Source organism: Lepisosteus platostomus, chromosome 17 (assembly GCF_059453375.1).
Source record: "Lepisosteus platostomus isolate fLepPlt1 chromosome 17, fLepPlt1.hap1, whole genome shotgun sequence".
NCBI lineage: Eukaryota > Metazoa > Chordata > Actinopteri > Semionotiformes > Lepisosteidae > Lepisosteus > Lepisosteus platostomus.
Window position 1 is genome coordinate 7,328,520 of NC_142627.1, and position 13,970 is coordinate 7,342,489.

At 38.9% G+C, this 13,970-nt stretch overlaps 1 protein-coding gene and 2 long non-coding RNA genes across 3 annotated transcripts in view; 1 reads left to right on the forward strand and 2 right to left on the reverse strand.

Moving 5' to 3' along the window:
- LOC148646031 (uncharacterized) overlaps nt 1-13,970 on the forward strand; it is a 41,058-nt gene that overhangs the window by 18,817 nt on the left and 8,271 nt on the right. The window lies entirely within an intron of this gene.
- LOC148646032 (uncharacterized) lies at nt 1,844-7,427 on the reverse strand. Its single transcript, XR_015927906.1, has 2 exons — nt 7,250-7,427; nt 1,844-3,746 (listed from the first exon to the last, which is right to left on the reverse strand). It is a non-coding gene; the product is annotated as an uncharacterized LOC148646032 (long non-coding RNA).
- On the reverse strand, nt 10,794-13,679 carry foxg1b (forkhead box G1b). The gene has a single exon (XM_088610026.1). It carries the CDS (start codon nt 13,469-13,471, stop codon nt 12,401-12,403), a length of 1,071 nt encoding a protein of 356 aa, XP_088466152.1. The 5' UTR covers nt 13,472-13,679; the 3' UTR covers nt 10,794-12,400.

Genomic DNA, 13,970 nt, shown 5'->3' on the forward strand with positions numbered 1-13,970 from the left:
ACACTTTTCACTCAGACCTCAGTCCCTGAGTCATGAGCCCAGGTTTTTGTAGCAAAGGGACTGGAAGGCAGTGAACAGAGGACAACTTCAGGGAACACCTGTTGGTGCTCAATCCTCCTGTTTCTATATGTGTGTCTCATATAGAACTGTGTACTCCTAGTGATGGAAAAACAGCTGGCAATACATATGCACACGAGTGGACTTGCACACTTGTACATAAATACATAAAGCACAATGTATTGTCTACACAACACAGGAAGGAATCTCGCGTTTCCTAGCACTAAAAAACTGTGGTGTTATTCATTGTGTTATGTAATGAATCAATCATTTATATATGCTTGTAGCCTGATAATAGAAATGTTTTTTTTATTGTTATATTGCAATGCAGGACTGCCATATTTCGATTTTTGTTTTTTTAGTTCAAATCTAGCATGCTTGGCAATAATACAGATAGAGACAGAAGTGTTGATCTATAATAAACACGACAGTTCACGCCAAACAGACTTACTGTAATTTTCTTATTTAGGAAAATATATAAAGCATAAAAACAGATGATTTCCAGTTTATTTAAAGCTGATTTTATTTCAGCTAAATTTAAAATGTCAAATTTCAGATTTGGGGGAATTTTAGGAGAATTTACATGTTAAACAATTATGAATTAGTAAGTACATCACATTCAGTATTTTAGAACTATAAGTAGCCATTGTATTTACCTAGAAGAGGTAAGTAGACATTAAACAGTTTTGCTAAGAAAAAGCCTGCTCATGTACTTTTCTGACAGCAAGGGGAGACATAATTTATGTAGTTCTATGAATGCTACAAATTCAGTGTTTAGTGGGATAAGGATATTTCTGTAAGGCAGCTGGAGGTTATTTAAAAATCTGACCTCAAGGCTTAGCCATTGCTATCGCAGTGACAACTCTAAACACAGCGAGAATTCTGGGAAAAACTGACGTACAGTATTTGCATATCACACCGGATCCTCTTGTACTGAAAATCATGGCCGAAAATCTCTCCCCTTCTGAATTCGTTTTTAGATTTTCTTTTAGATTTCTTAACTTCATGCCTTTATGCCTGAAATTATAGTATCATTATGTTTCAATGCTGTTACAAACTTGTTACAGGTTGCTGGTCCAAAATAAATTCATCTGTAAATCGTTCCTATTAAAATATCAGCCATATAAATACCATTGTTGTTTCAATAAAATCACAAGCACAACCATCTTTTTGGACATTGCTTTGGAGTGCGTCGTTGAAAGGTCTGATCTATTTCGGAGATACGAGGGCTTTTGGTGTGCATCTCAAATCAAGGAGGTCTGATTTTTTACAAACTAAGTACTTGTACTCGTGTCCTTAAGATCGGATTCAGTCTTTCTCTGAATCCAAAAATGTGATGAACACTCAAAAGTGTTTTGTAAATGATATTTCAGGGAAATCATTTTATTTATTTTTTTATTATTCCCTTACAAAAAGAACTGTATGCTACAAAGTACATTTCAGCATACAGTATGTGTTTATGAAACGACATCACGAAATGTCTAATAGCAACCATAATAAAGATTGCAGAAAAATTGATTAATGGTAGTTTTATGAGGCAGTTGTGTTTGTGGAACATCTTTATTTACTCATTGCATTCCTAGATGACACTTGTCACTAAATTTGTAAAAAGGACAAAAGCTGAATATGGTTTTATCCACTGCCCCAGTGAGGTGTCGAATTCTCACTGTAGTTTTCAGTCCAAAGCACTCAATTATTCCACTGTCAGTTTTGCACAGGACTGTGGCAATAATAAAAGAAAATACCTCTGGTTACCCTAGGTGATGATAAATCTATAATGAAACCCTTGTGTTAATTTATTTATTGACACAGTAAAACAAAATAAATCTACAACACAAATTAACAGCAATGCACCCAGTTCAATATCTAAACTCCCATAAAACCTTTAGTTAAAAAAACCATGCAATAGACAATTTACAATAGTGAAAAATGTTTAAACAGAAGTGTGCACGTGTCAAAAAATATATTTGCAAAGTGAACTTTGCAAATACTTATGCCTTCCGACATATTTTGAAAAACATTTCAAGTCACATTCACATTAACTCTTAGTTCCTTCCAGGCATTCACAATACCTGAGTCCTAACTATCCTAAATACTGTTGAGAGGCTAAACGAGATTCAGAGTCCCGCTAGCTTTCGCTTCCTTTGGCTTCCAAATTCCTTTTTTGGTTACAACACAGCTCTTCATAGTAGCAGGTAAATGGCAGTTTATTCGTGTAATATTCCTTGGAATATACATTAATTAAAGTGCTTCAGTCTCTGCCTTGTTCCCGTTGTTTGCCAGGATAGACTCCAGCACCCCACAACCCTGAACTGGATGCAGCAGTTAGAAAATGGATGGATGGGATATGTGCTTCAGAATGAATGGCATTAAAAATGGAATCTACATCCTAGGCTGTAAATGATACACAGTATATAGAAAACATCAGGAAGGCTTATCTATCTCTATCTCCATCTGTGGTATAGAAATACTGTGCCACAAATACATTTACCCCAGAACACTAGTTGTTGTTTGCTTAAATACATCAAAAAAAATATAAAGATTTTCCTTCTTATATTAATATTCCCAAAATTGAAAAAAATCAATCAGAATAAAACTGAGCCTCATGAAGCTGCACCCCTTAAATAATGGTTGGAATTTTTTACAGGCTGTTTGGGATTTTTTAACAAACATTTTTAAATTGCGCTGCTGCAGATTTACTACTTGTTCATAAACTAAAATTGTCTATTACTTACAAATCAGAACACACAAGATTAAATCGACCATTTTATGATCAAGTTCATTGTACACACCAATGTTAATAAGGGTTCTGTAGCTTACATAGTACCTGACCTTATCAACAGCGAACAAGCAGAATGCTGAATATTATTTGCATTACACAACAAAAAACTTTAACATGGCTGTTACAGCAGCAGAAAGCACTGGGTATGAAAAACCCTTGACTTGAAATTCACAGTTCTTGTGAAGCACAGTGAAGAACGATGTATTTATCAACTAGGACACAAAACAGGTGGTAGGTAGTTTTAATAAGTGACACACATTTCCAGGGTTTAATACCTAAATGAAATGAATGCTTGTTTACATCTGCACAAAGGAAACGGAACAATCAATTCTGACAGATCAAATATTTTCAAAAACATATCAAGCACAGAAAACGTGAGGTAAAAAGAACCATTTTGTTTTGTCAAATGTAACACCCTGTCGAAATGTTCCTCCACTCTTCCTGTGACTCTGTAGCCAGTAACGAAGGGTGGCCAGTCACAGCTGTCTCCTGTGGCGCCACTGGCGAGCTGGTCCCAAAGATGATCAGTTCCCACAATGACTTCGCACTGTTTTCCTGAAGGAGTGTCATTGTAATCCTGGCACTGTGTGGTTTTGGCATTGTCCTGCTGGAAAATCGATATTTCCGGATTGGCTTGCAGAAACGAAGGAACCGTTCGCTTGGGTTACTCAAATGTCAATGTATCGCTGAACAGGAAGTTTGCCCTCAAACAGCACCTGAGGCATTTTACTTTTAAAGGACATTGCTCCATACCCACATGATCCTGTTCGCCTCCCACAGTTTGGCTTGAGCAACACAACAGTCCACCTGGCATTCATCAGTGAAACACTCACCTGAGATGCTCTGTGGCCCAAAGAAGATGGTGATGTCATCTTGCAGCTACCAACATGTTGCCCCTGAATGGCCTCTGGAGATAGAAATCAATTTCATGCAGACAGCAAGCCACAGTCATTCTTATACTGTAAGTTGTCTGTTGCTGTAATTGTTCACACTATAGGCACTGCAGTCAGAAAATGATTACACAAATGGATCGGGTGGATGTTACGGTTGAGGGTGACCCTTGCCTTCCAGAATACGGACTGTCCCTTACAGAGCGGGTTGCTTGGTACCTGTGGAACAGTCTGCCGATTATTCAAAAGAAACATCTCATTCCCTGGGCAGCTGCTCTCACAGAGAGACCTTCAATCTTTCTGAGAGTAACCACACTATCTTCAGTACTCATGGAAACGTAGTTGTATCTTCTTATTTTGTTGAAATCACATGATTAGAGTGGATTTTTACACCAGTTCTTAAGCAGTTGAATACTTCATTCAGCTCATGTCAACATCTGGCGATTTTCTGAGATCACATGATTTGTGTTCGATATGTTTTAGCCGAAGAAACTACTACTCAGAACCTAATCTGCTCACTACTGCAAATAGAAATAACATCACATATGTAGCCAACGACCTATTGATTTAAAACTTCAAAAAAAGATTTGCTGCACAGATTTGTTATAAATTGTATTTGTTGTAAATTGTATTTTGAATTGTAATTTGAAATAGTTTAAATTCTGCTGACAGCTGTTTGTACTTTTCAGTCAAAATGTCCACCATTGTGCACCTAAAGAGTGTAAAATACTCTGTTCTGTAAAAGTATAAGAAAGAAAAGAATGTTAAATTTGGTCAAGAAAATGTGTAATGAAGACAGATCTCTTTTGCTCAGGTTTGCACTCAACTATCCTTGCCAAGATCATTTCAGAGGATCTACAGTACTTGTTTTTCAAATACAGCAGTTCCTTGACTGTAAATATACAGTACATCGACAATACTTATCATATATGTACTGGTGCTTAAGCAGAACAACACAGATCACGGCCAATGTGAATGTTTTAACACTGACCTATATTACCACAAAATTGTCAGCTTCTCTGCGCGCATTACTTTTTTTCTACTATTGATTTAACTTAATTGGTTGCTGAATATTTGCATCAATTAGATATATTTTAACAATTTAACACACTAAATGGCATTTCAATTAAAAAAACTGCACACTTGATTTGTGTATATACACGTTTTGAAAAGACTATTTTGCATTTTACCGAAAAACGTTTTTTTGCCTTGGCGAATCAGGAGCTGACTGTAGATAATTACATTATAGTAATAAGGTAGTTACAGTATTATTTCTCTACTATAGAGACATTATTTTATGTAATCTATATATTTATATAGAGTATATCTATACTGTACATAGTGTGTATACAGTACGCTACATAATTGTAGATGTAGATGTACGGTACGCGTTCGTATTTCTACACTGTAGTTTCATCACAAATAGAGTGCATCGGGTTTGATTTAAACCGATATTTCCTTGTCTCGCAAAATAATATTTAACTTGGATGTGCTCAGAAGCCGGATAATTTTGGCAGATCAAGTCAAATGTATTATTTTTATTCTTACAAAAGCCTCAATTATGTGAAAAGAAATACATACACATATATTTTCAGCAAAGCCTGAACTCAGACTGAAGATAGTCTACTGAGCTATCAAGAAGACTTGGTTCTTCGACCTTAGAGCCTTCATCATAGACCGAGCGGACTGTGACTTTTAGATAATAAATGACACATAAAGCAGGAAAATAGAAATTGTACGAATCACAGCTGCAACCTAACATTTAGATTTAGATGTTTAAATTTCAACTTCCTCTTCCCAAACTAAATTGCCATCATACACCTTTCCATTGAGTAACTCATATGTACTGTAAGAGTTTTTGATTCGATATTTTAACAGGTTACTAGTTAGTGTCTCCCACCTACAGTACATACAGTAGTGTTAATGGTTTTATTGTTTTCAGAAAGCTAGAAGTTCCACAAGGTTTAGCGGAACTGGTCAAGTATGAATTTTATAGCGCTATAAGCAGCCCTCTTGAATCTTTGTAGCTTTCACTAGCTCCGGTAGTGTTACTGTTAATAATATGAACCCCAATGGCGTGCACAAAGAGCAAGTGGTGGGTTTCGCCTAATTGTAGGACATTTTTAAGAGAACCCACCCAAATGTAACAGGTAGTATTCCGAGATTTTCCCCTACAGCAGTTCAAAGACGCACAGTCCACTCAGATAGTCGTGTTCTCCGCCCGGGAGTGTCGAGGTTCCCAGAGTCGGAGCTGCTCTTCGCCCATTTCCTCCCATTTGTCGGGTTGCTTCGGATTGATCCGCGACTGGCTACACAATACACCAGACTTCCGAGCTTAATCGTTTCTCCGTTTGATGGTTTTCCGTCAGCCCCTGTCTTTTGCAGCCGATGCGCGCCCGCAAAGCAGTGCTGCCGGCTGGAAGACGAGCTCCAAGTAGGCCTGTTTTTAACTTTAACATTTGTTTTGTCGACGCTATACACGTGTCAGGCTGGAGCGGCAAAAGTTAAACACAGCCCATTGCTAACTAATCATTGATCATTTCATTCAAGAGTAGTTTGTGCGCACCATGATGGCGCGCTAGAATTGACATAGCCTACACCCATTTGTTCTGTTTTCATCTAAGATAATTCTTCAAACACTGTCTGCAGGGCGTTTTGAGATGCGGAAAATATGATACAGCGCACAGGTCTGAGCGCCGCTAACTCCCAGCGTCCTGCTTCACATCCCTATGAAATGTCTGAGCAAACAGAAGCTACGGGGTATCCTGCTTACTGATTTCATCGTTATGTTTAAGTGACCATCATCGACTTGGTTCGGAAACTTTCATAGTGGTTCAGTTAAATACCCTCCAGTGTATTATAACCTTTAGTTGACGACACGTGTAAGCCTATTCATTACTCTGAATACCTGTACAAAACCTGATTTATAATCTTTCTTATTATTCAATAACATGTTTACGCTTGTTCTTTTAATCCAGTCTTTATTTTAATATATTCCATTTATTCTAGGGCTACTGCAATAAGGATGTTGTTAACGAATGACTGCTCTCCTTCGAACAACCCTGCTGTGGTTTGCTCTCAGACAGTAGGCCTACACGCAGTTGCCAGTATTTTTTGTCGAACTTCTGTAAAGTTTTTTTTTAACTTTGCCGCCTTCGCAAATAAGTCCACAAAATTCAGATGTTTCACATAGTAAAAAGAGAAGTAATACGCTCAGTAGGTTAGTAGTAGCAGCGCTTTTGGCGATGGTTGTAAAGGAAGATGAGGAAGATTTACCGCGGTAGTAATTTTGAATGAACAGTCTCGTCAAAGAAATTGCTCTGCCGAGTACGCATTGGGTAACGCAAGCTCATTCATTTTTGTGGTACAGTGTTAATCGCGATGATCATTTTGGTCAAACGTTTTTCGCCGAGCCTACTGTTCTACGGCACCAACACTCCTGCAAAACAAAACTTTCTTTACCCCTCGAAGATCAGGTGCAGTACAAGAAAAAGAACGAGGAGTCGATACAAAACTGTACCTTTAAACATTCGGTCACCTCCGTATTCCGTGTATCCGTGTAAATCCCATTTTTGTGTGTGTTTTATTAGTTTCCAAAGTGGCAGAGGGGGGAAGAGGAGACCCTTTCCCACGTTACTCTCTCTAATAAACTGCGCCAAGAATGCTCAGAGATATAAGGCATTTCTTTTTTACACGGTCAAGTGGTTTGAGCCTCTGTAAGACGAACCCCCTAAGGTGAGGGAGCACAGAGGATTACTGAAAAATGTTCACAAAAGAATGGTCAAATCAAACATTACTTTAGCGGTTGAATTAATTCTATTTTTTTTTTTTGGTCAAGTCTGTGTTTTCAGTTTGTCCACAGTAATTGTAATACCCGGAGGTGAGCACGAGCGGTGTATTTTATTTCTCCGGAGCTTCAACAGTTAAAATTGATTTATTACATACTGGAGAGAACAATAGACAAGCCTTAGCGTGTTATTCTTTTGTGTTCTGTTCAGACCCTATTCTTACCAATCATCTCTACAAAGCACACATACAGGATAATAAATCAACTAATTAGTGATCGAAAATCAGGACAGTACAATGATATTATACTCATATATAGCAGGTTTTGATGCCACAATGATAAAACAAACTGAGTTTTCTGACAGAATACTTAACTGACTAGTCTAGATCACAAAATGTGTGGATTAACTGGTGTCTCACTAATAAACAGAAAACAAATATCTTTGTGACACATTGGACGAGTTGAATTTAAAGTCAACGAATAATATGCTGAGATTTTTACTCCGAAATTATTAACTGCTTGTATTTTAATGACCAGGGGGTTGTTGTCTGTTTGCAAGGGCTGCTCTATAAACAAATATTTTGATTCATTTGATTCATGATCCAGATACCCAGCTTTTTCCTGCACCTACGTGTACCACATTTCAAAACTCACAGCAAAGTTCCTCCCTGCTTTCCAGCCTCACACTTGTTACAGCAAACGCTAGATATCAGTGGTTGTTCTTCAGTGAGAGTCAGGATATCGGTGTTTATTTTTTTAGCTTATTTTGTACTAGACTGTGATACATCGGTCAGCATAGGAATAAAAAACACAGAGGTTTGGAGGACAACGTTATGAAGTCACCTTTTTTTTTTCAAAATGGCAGAGCGTTATAACAAAGTAAGTAAACTATGAAATGGGGAATAGATGTGCGGTAGTGATTTGGGAGATGTCGTCTTCCGCATCCAGTACCGAGAGCAGCAAGTGAGTCAGGAAAAGATTAATAAACGACTTTATCACCATCATCAACATCATCATCGTCACAGGGTCCTTCACACCCCAGAGAAACAGTTGTCCGGCAGGGTGGTGGGCGAGTGGACAGTACCCTTGCTGACTGGCAGTGACTTGGTGCTGGTGCTAGTGTCTTTCTTGTGCGGCCCAGAGTCGATGAACGTTGACCGAATTAAGTGATTTTCTCTACCTGTTTGCAGTGACACGGGCTTTTTATTTTACACAAAGTTCGACCGAAAATTATTACCGTTTCCTAACTGAAGACTAACAGTAACTGAGTTTACATTATCCGACAAAAGCTCTGTTTTTACTCTCTTAAACGTGCGGTTTAAGAATGAGCTTTGAAAGTTTTAATACATTATTTAGGAAATTAGGTTTTTAAGTTATTTAGTGCTTATGTCTAAAAGGAAACCTATCACTTCGCATCTATAGTCCAGGCCTTAAACAAAAGCTACCTTGTCTACTGAGCGCATAATTCCGGTATTGTAGAGACTAGTGGTAGAAATATCCTGTTAATTAAAACATCTTCTACTTTCCTATAAAACCATTAATTTGTTAGCCCATACTTATCTAAAGCAATGATTTCACAAGTACAATCCTCCAAGCAATTTCAAAATTCACCGATATCCTTTATCTTACAGAGCTTCGCTCTTGTGCTGTAGTGCCGCCCCTGGACTGTGGAACTCGCTGCTCCCAGCGCAGTTTAGAACTCCGAAATCGCAAAACGTCTGAGACACATAATTGTAATATATCTTGTGGCCTTTTCCGGGTTTTATATCGTTTTATATCTCAACTTTGGGCTTTCCAATTTTTTTGTCTCCGCATTTGAGCAGCGCTTTAAAAATAAATCAAATGAATTATTATCATCATAACCATTTTCGTGCTTATTAGTTGCTGTTGTTACTTACTGGCAAAAACTGATCCTTTCAAAATTGAGATTTGTTAACATCAATTATCAAAGCTACTACGGCTACCTAGTTGCTAGATTCTTATTACCGTACATAAGTACACCACATAATTATTAGTGGTGTGAACGCATTTATACTTTTCCATTATTGTTCTGAGAAATAACTTCCTGACATTAACGTCCTGAAAACTATTTCTCTTGATAAGCCAACTCACGTCAGCATCTACCAAAGAACATTGCAGTAAAGTAATTACTCCGAAAAAAAACAATAATGTTTACTAGTATACAGTAATTACGCTTTTTATTAATTGTTGTCGACTAATACTCTGAAGCTCTTAAATTGCTATTCTAAATTAAGAAGCACCCTATCTGTGTTGTCAAAAGGCAAAACCTCTAATAAACTATATGTAAGTTTAAGCAATCGAAAAAATGTCGTGGACACTAGGTCAACAATGGGTTTTGTTGCTGATTGTGTTAATTTGTGTGTTTTCTTTAAAACAGTGTAAAATGTGTATTTTTTAAAAACGAAAAGGTGTTAATAACGCTAATACTTTAAAAAAACAAATGTGCTTATTTCTTCATACAATCTTGTAAAACAAATACAAACGGTTCGATCTTTTCAATATTTGGGGTAACTGTCGGGGGCATTTAAGGTAATTCATTACATCGAAAAACCTCTGAAAGATCATCTCATTTCACAAGTTTTACAGTCCACTGTGTTTCAAAATGAAAGGGTTCCTATACGTTCAATGGACAGTTTAGCTATAGTTCTTAAGGTCCTAATATAAACCTAAAACATGAATATACAGCTACCAGCCCAACACGAAACGGGCCTCTTGAACACACAGCTGAGCGGGACTGCACCGGGCAGTTGTTCTGATACGCAACTTGATTGAAAAGAAAGGACATTGGGTTTTTTATACAACACAATATTACCACATGGAAACAAAATGTATCTGAAAATGTGCATAATAACATTTCTCTCTTTAACATATGACATTTATGCCTGCTGCTTCCTTATCTGTATTAAAACATGTAATGGACGAGGATGGCTGAACACCCATTAATCTTGATCCGTGTGGACGCGTTCAAAGGCCTTTCCGCATACTGTAGGTAGTAGTTTCATCATTTAAAAATTAGCAGCACCTTTCATTTTCTGCGTCTCTCCTCTGCCCCAAATCTCTCCCTTCTCCAAAACCAATTGTTCTGTTTATTTGTAATTGTAACCCGAGATACTAGATACTCTATAAAAATGTGATGTGTTTTATAGGTTTGGATTTATTTTGAAACATTCGTAGAATCGGCAAAGTGAGTCTTAAGAGTATTTACCCCACTAATAAATTAGAAGAATTAAAAACGTGTATAAAATACTAAAATGCATTTTCTTAATAAAACAAACGTTTTAATACTTTATTTCTCAACTTTAACCAGGTTAAAGTTGTTGATTTTTCTTACAGAAACAAAACCAAAAACGATAAATGTTACAAACTCCATACATTAATAAACTCTAGAAACTAAAAGTGCAAAACATTGAAATAACATTTAAAAATAAAATCCAAACACCCCAAATAACCCCGTGCTGTAAAATAAATAACACTTTGACCTATACATAGAAATATATGATAAAATAAAAGCCATAAACTTGTTTTTAGAAAGGTCGTGGAGACTCGATAAAAAGAAATTCGCCGATGATTTTCCAGAAATTAAATAATAGTAATAAAATAATAATAACAACAAATAACATATCATAAATAAATCACTACGTCTCAAACGTGGACAAACCCGTCCTGTAAAATGAGAATGTGCAGGTATATAACACAGGTACGATGTTCTTCGTGAGAGACAGATCTATACAACCACCTCTCGTGTTAATGGGATAATTAAAGCAACTAAATATTGTCCTTTGAACATTAAAAGGTAGGCTGGCCAAAGTACTTTTATTAATAACTTAGCCTAACTACTGTATATATCCTTTACAATCACTTCGCCAATAGCGCCTTGCGCTAAATGCGTCACACTCCGTAATCCATGTGTTAGGGATTAGGAAGTGTCCATTGAACGTCTGGTACACTGGTACAATTTAGGGACTAAAAAGTCAAATACCTAATACAGAAACAATCAGAACCGGTATTTTAGAGTCCATCCCGGGACTTCGCTGATCCGGACTGAGGCCTGCGACTCGAGGGCTTCTGTTCTCGAGAATTAGCACACGCACAAGCGCGCAGACGCACGCCCACACTGCCGTTTCAAACATAAATAAAGCAAATACAAACGCAGACTCTTGCTTATTTCAGCATGAATGATAGTAACACAAAAACTCTACATTGTTCGAAACTATACCGAAATCCTGAGCAGATCCAAGTTTCATATCCACGTCCGTCCCCGATCATGACTACATATGCCCTGATTTTGTTTAATAGTAAGGCGCTTGTATGAAAACAAAATGCTTAATTCTAAATATCATAAAAGTAACAAATCAATATTTACAAAAAAATATTAAATAATTTAAGGAATTGTATATTATTTCTCTTAAGACCGATGGATATTTGTAATGGCAACAACATTTTAAATAACATGTTTGTAATAAATACGAACCATAAATTAACTGAGTCACAAAAGCCATTCGTATTCTTTTGCACGTGATAAAAACAACCCGAAACATTTGTCGTTACCTTTGGTATGACAAAAATCAAGTTCTTAACCTGCAGGTAACAAAGTTTGTCCCTTTCGAAGTTAAAAAATATCCTGCATATTTCCGAACTACGCAGTCCACGCAGTGTATGGCGATAACAGCATAGCGCGAGAGAAACGGTCGCTTTTCGCGCGATTTAGTCATTTTTTTTCGTGTAAGTGCATTGTTTTTCAGCTTGTTTCGTTGCACAAAATAAAACGCAGGAGAAATCGAGGAAGATTATTTTTTTTTTAGTGTATCCCGTTCACTTTTTTTCTCTTTCTCTCTCCCATGCGGAGCGCTACAAAACGCAAAATCAGTTTAGAAACGAATTAGCGGGTGTCGCTCTGTTGTGATGAGACGCCACTCCCGGGAACCCCGTGGAAACACCTTGCGCAAAGGAAGGCAACGAAGTTCTGAGGGATTCGGTGAGCAGGGTCGGGGGCGAACTGGACGGAGCGCCGAACCTGGACCCGCTTTGCTGGAGAGGCTGGACGTGCTGGGTCCCGGACAAGAAATAACCCGTCTGCCCAGACAGCAAGCTCACGGGAGACGTGTTAACATTGTAACTGCTTGTCAAGCCGATGCCCCCGGCGGGTCCTCCCAAAATCGGACGGGACAGGTCCCCGTTACCCAGAGACTCGACTCCCGAAAGTAGGGAGCCGTACGCGTGCCCTTGGTTCAGAAATCCCGAGGCAGATCCGTTATAGTGCGGGTGATGCAAAGACAAAAATGGCGAAATTTGCCAGTACAAAGGGTTGTTCGCTCTGTCGTTCAATCCGAGCCCGAGAGGGGCGAACCGGAGACCCCTCTTCATCGCCAGTTTGCCCCTGGAGGTAGCCGACCGCCTGCGAAGTTTGCCAGTACTGCCCCCGATAAAAACATCGTCACTCGAAGGGTCCAGCATCCAATAGTTCCCCTTCCCGGGGTCATCGTAATGTCTTGGCACTTTCACAAAACACTTATTGAGGCTCAGATTGTGCCGGATCGAGTTCTGCCAGCCCTGCTTGTGCTCCCTGTAATAGGGGAAATTCTTCATGATAAACTCGTAGATGCCATTCAGGGTGAGTCTCTTCTCGGGACTCTGCCTGATGGCCATCATGATCAGAGCGTTGTAACTGAACGGCGGCTTGTCGTATTTCCCCGTCTTGCTCTGCTCTGCCGGTCGGTCGCCCCCTTCGTCGTCCTCTTCGTGGTTTTCCAGGCTGGGGGACTCGAGATCCATCTCCGTGGGGGCCGGCGGTTTCGCTGGATCGGACCCGGGAGGAACAGTCCTTTTTTCTGGGGCGCCCGAGCCCGGGTTGTCACATTTAGAAGGGAGCAGGAGGCTCTTGATGCTAAACGAAGTGGATTTGGGGACCATCGTCGGCTCCTTGTGATCTCCCATGCCCGGCAATCACAACAAGCGCTGGGTTTTGTGTTTAAAAAATAAAAGGTCAGGCGCGATCGGATCAGGACATCGCACGCATGAAGAAACTTCTAGGACAGAGGATCCTGCAGTGGACGGAGAAATTAGTAATTAAGGAGGTTCCGTTTTAGGGCTACATCATCGAATGGGAGGAGCTAAGCAACTTGCTGAAATCCTACTCATCTTAACAGAAACCGAGCATCCTTTTTTAATCATTTTAACCGTAAACTCATCAGCGGCGTGTAATTCTCGTTCCTGCCCGCGCGAAAGCGTTTTTTATTACAAAAACACCCTGCTAGACGCGCCGTCTGAACGCGGCAGCATCGCATCTGTGGGCACCGCGGATACAGCAGTCTAACACTGGATGCACAAGTGAAAGAGATCAGTCTCAGTATTTGATTGGTATGTTTCACACACAAATAGCAAAAGAATTGTACTGTATCTGCACCACTGAATGACAAACGGAGTGTAAGTGATG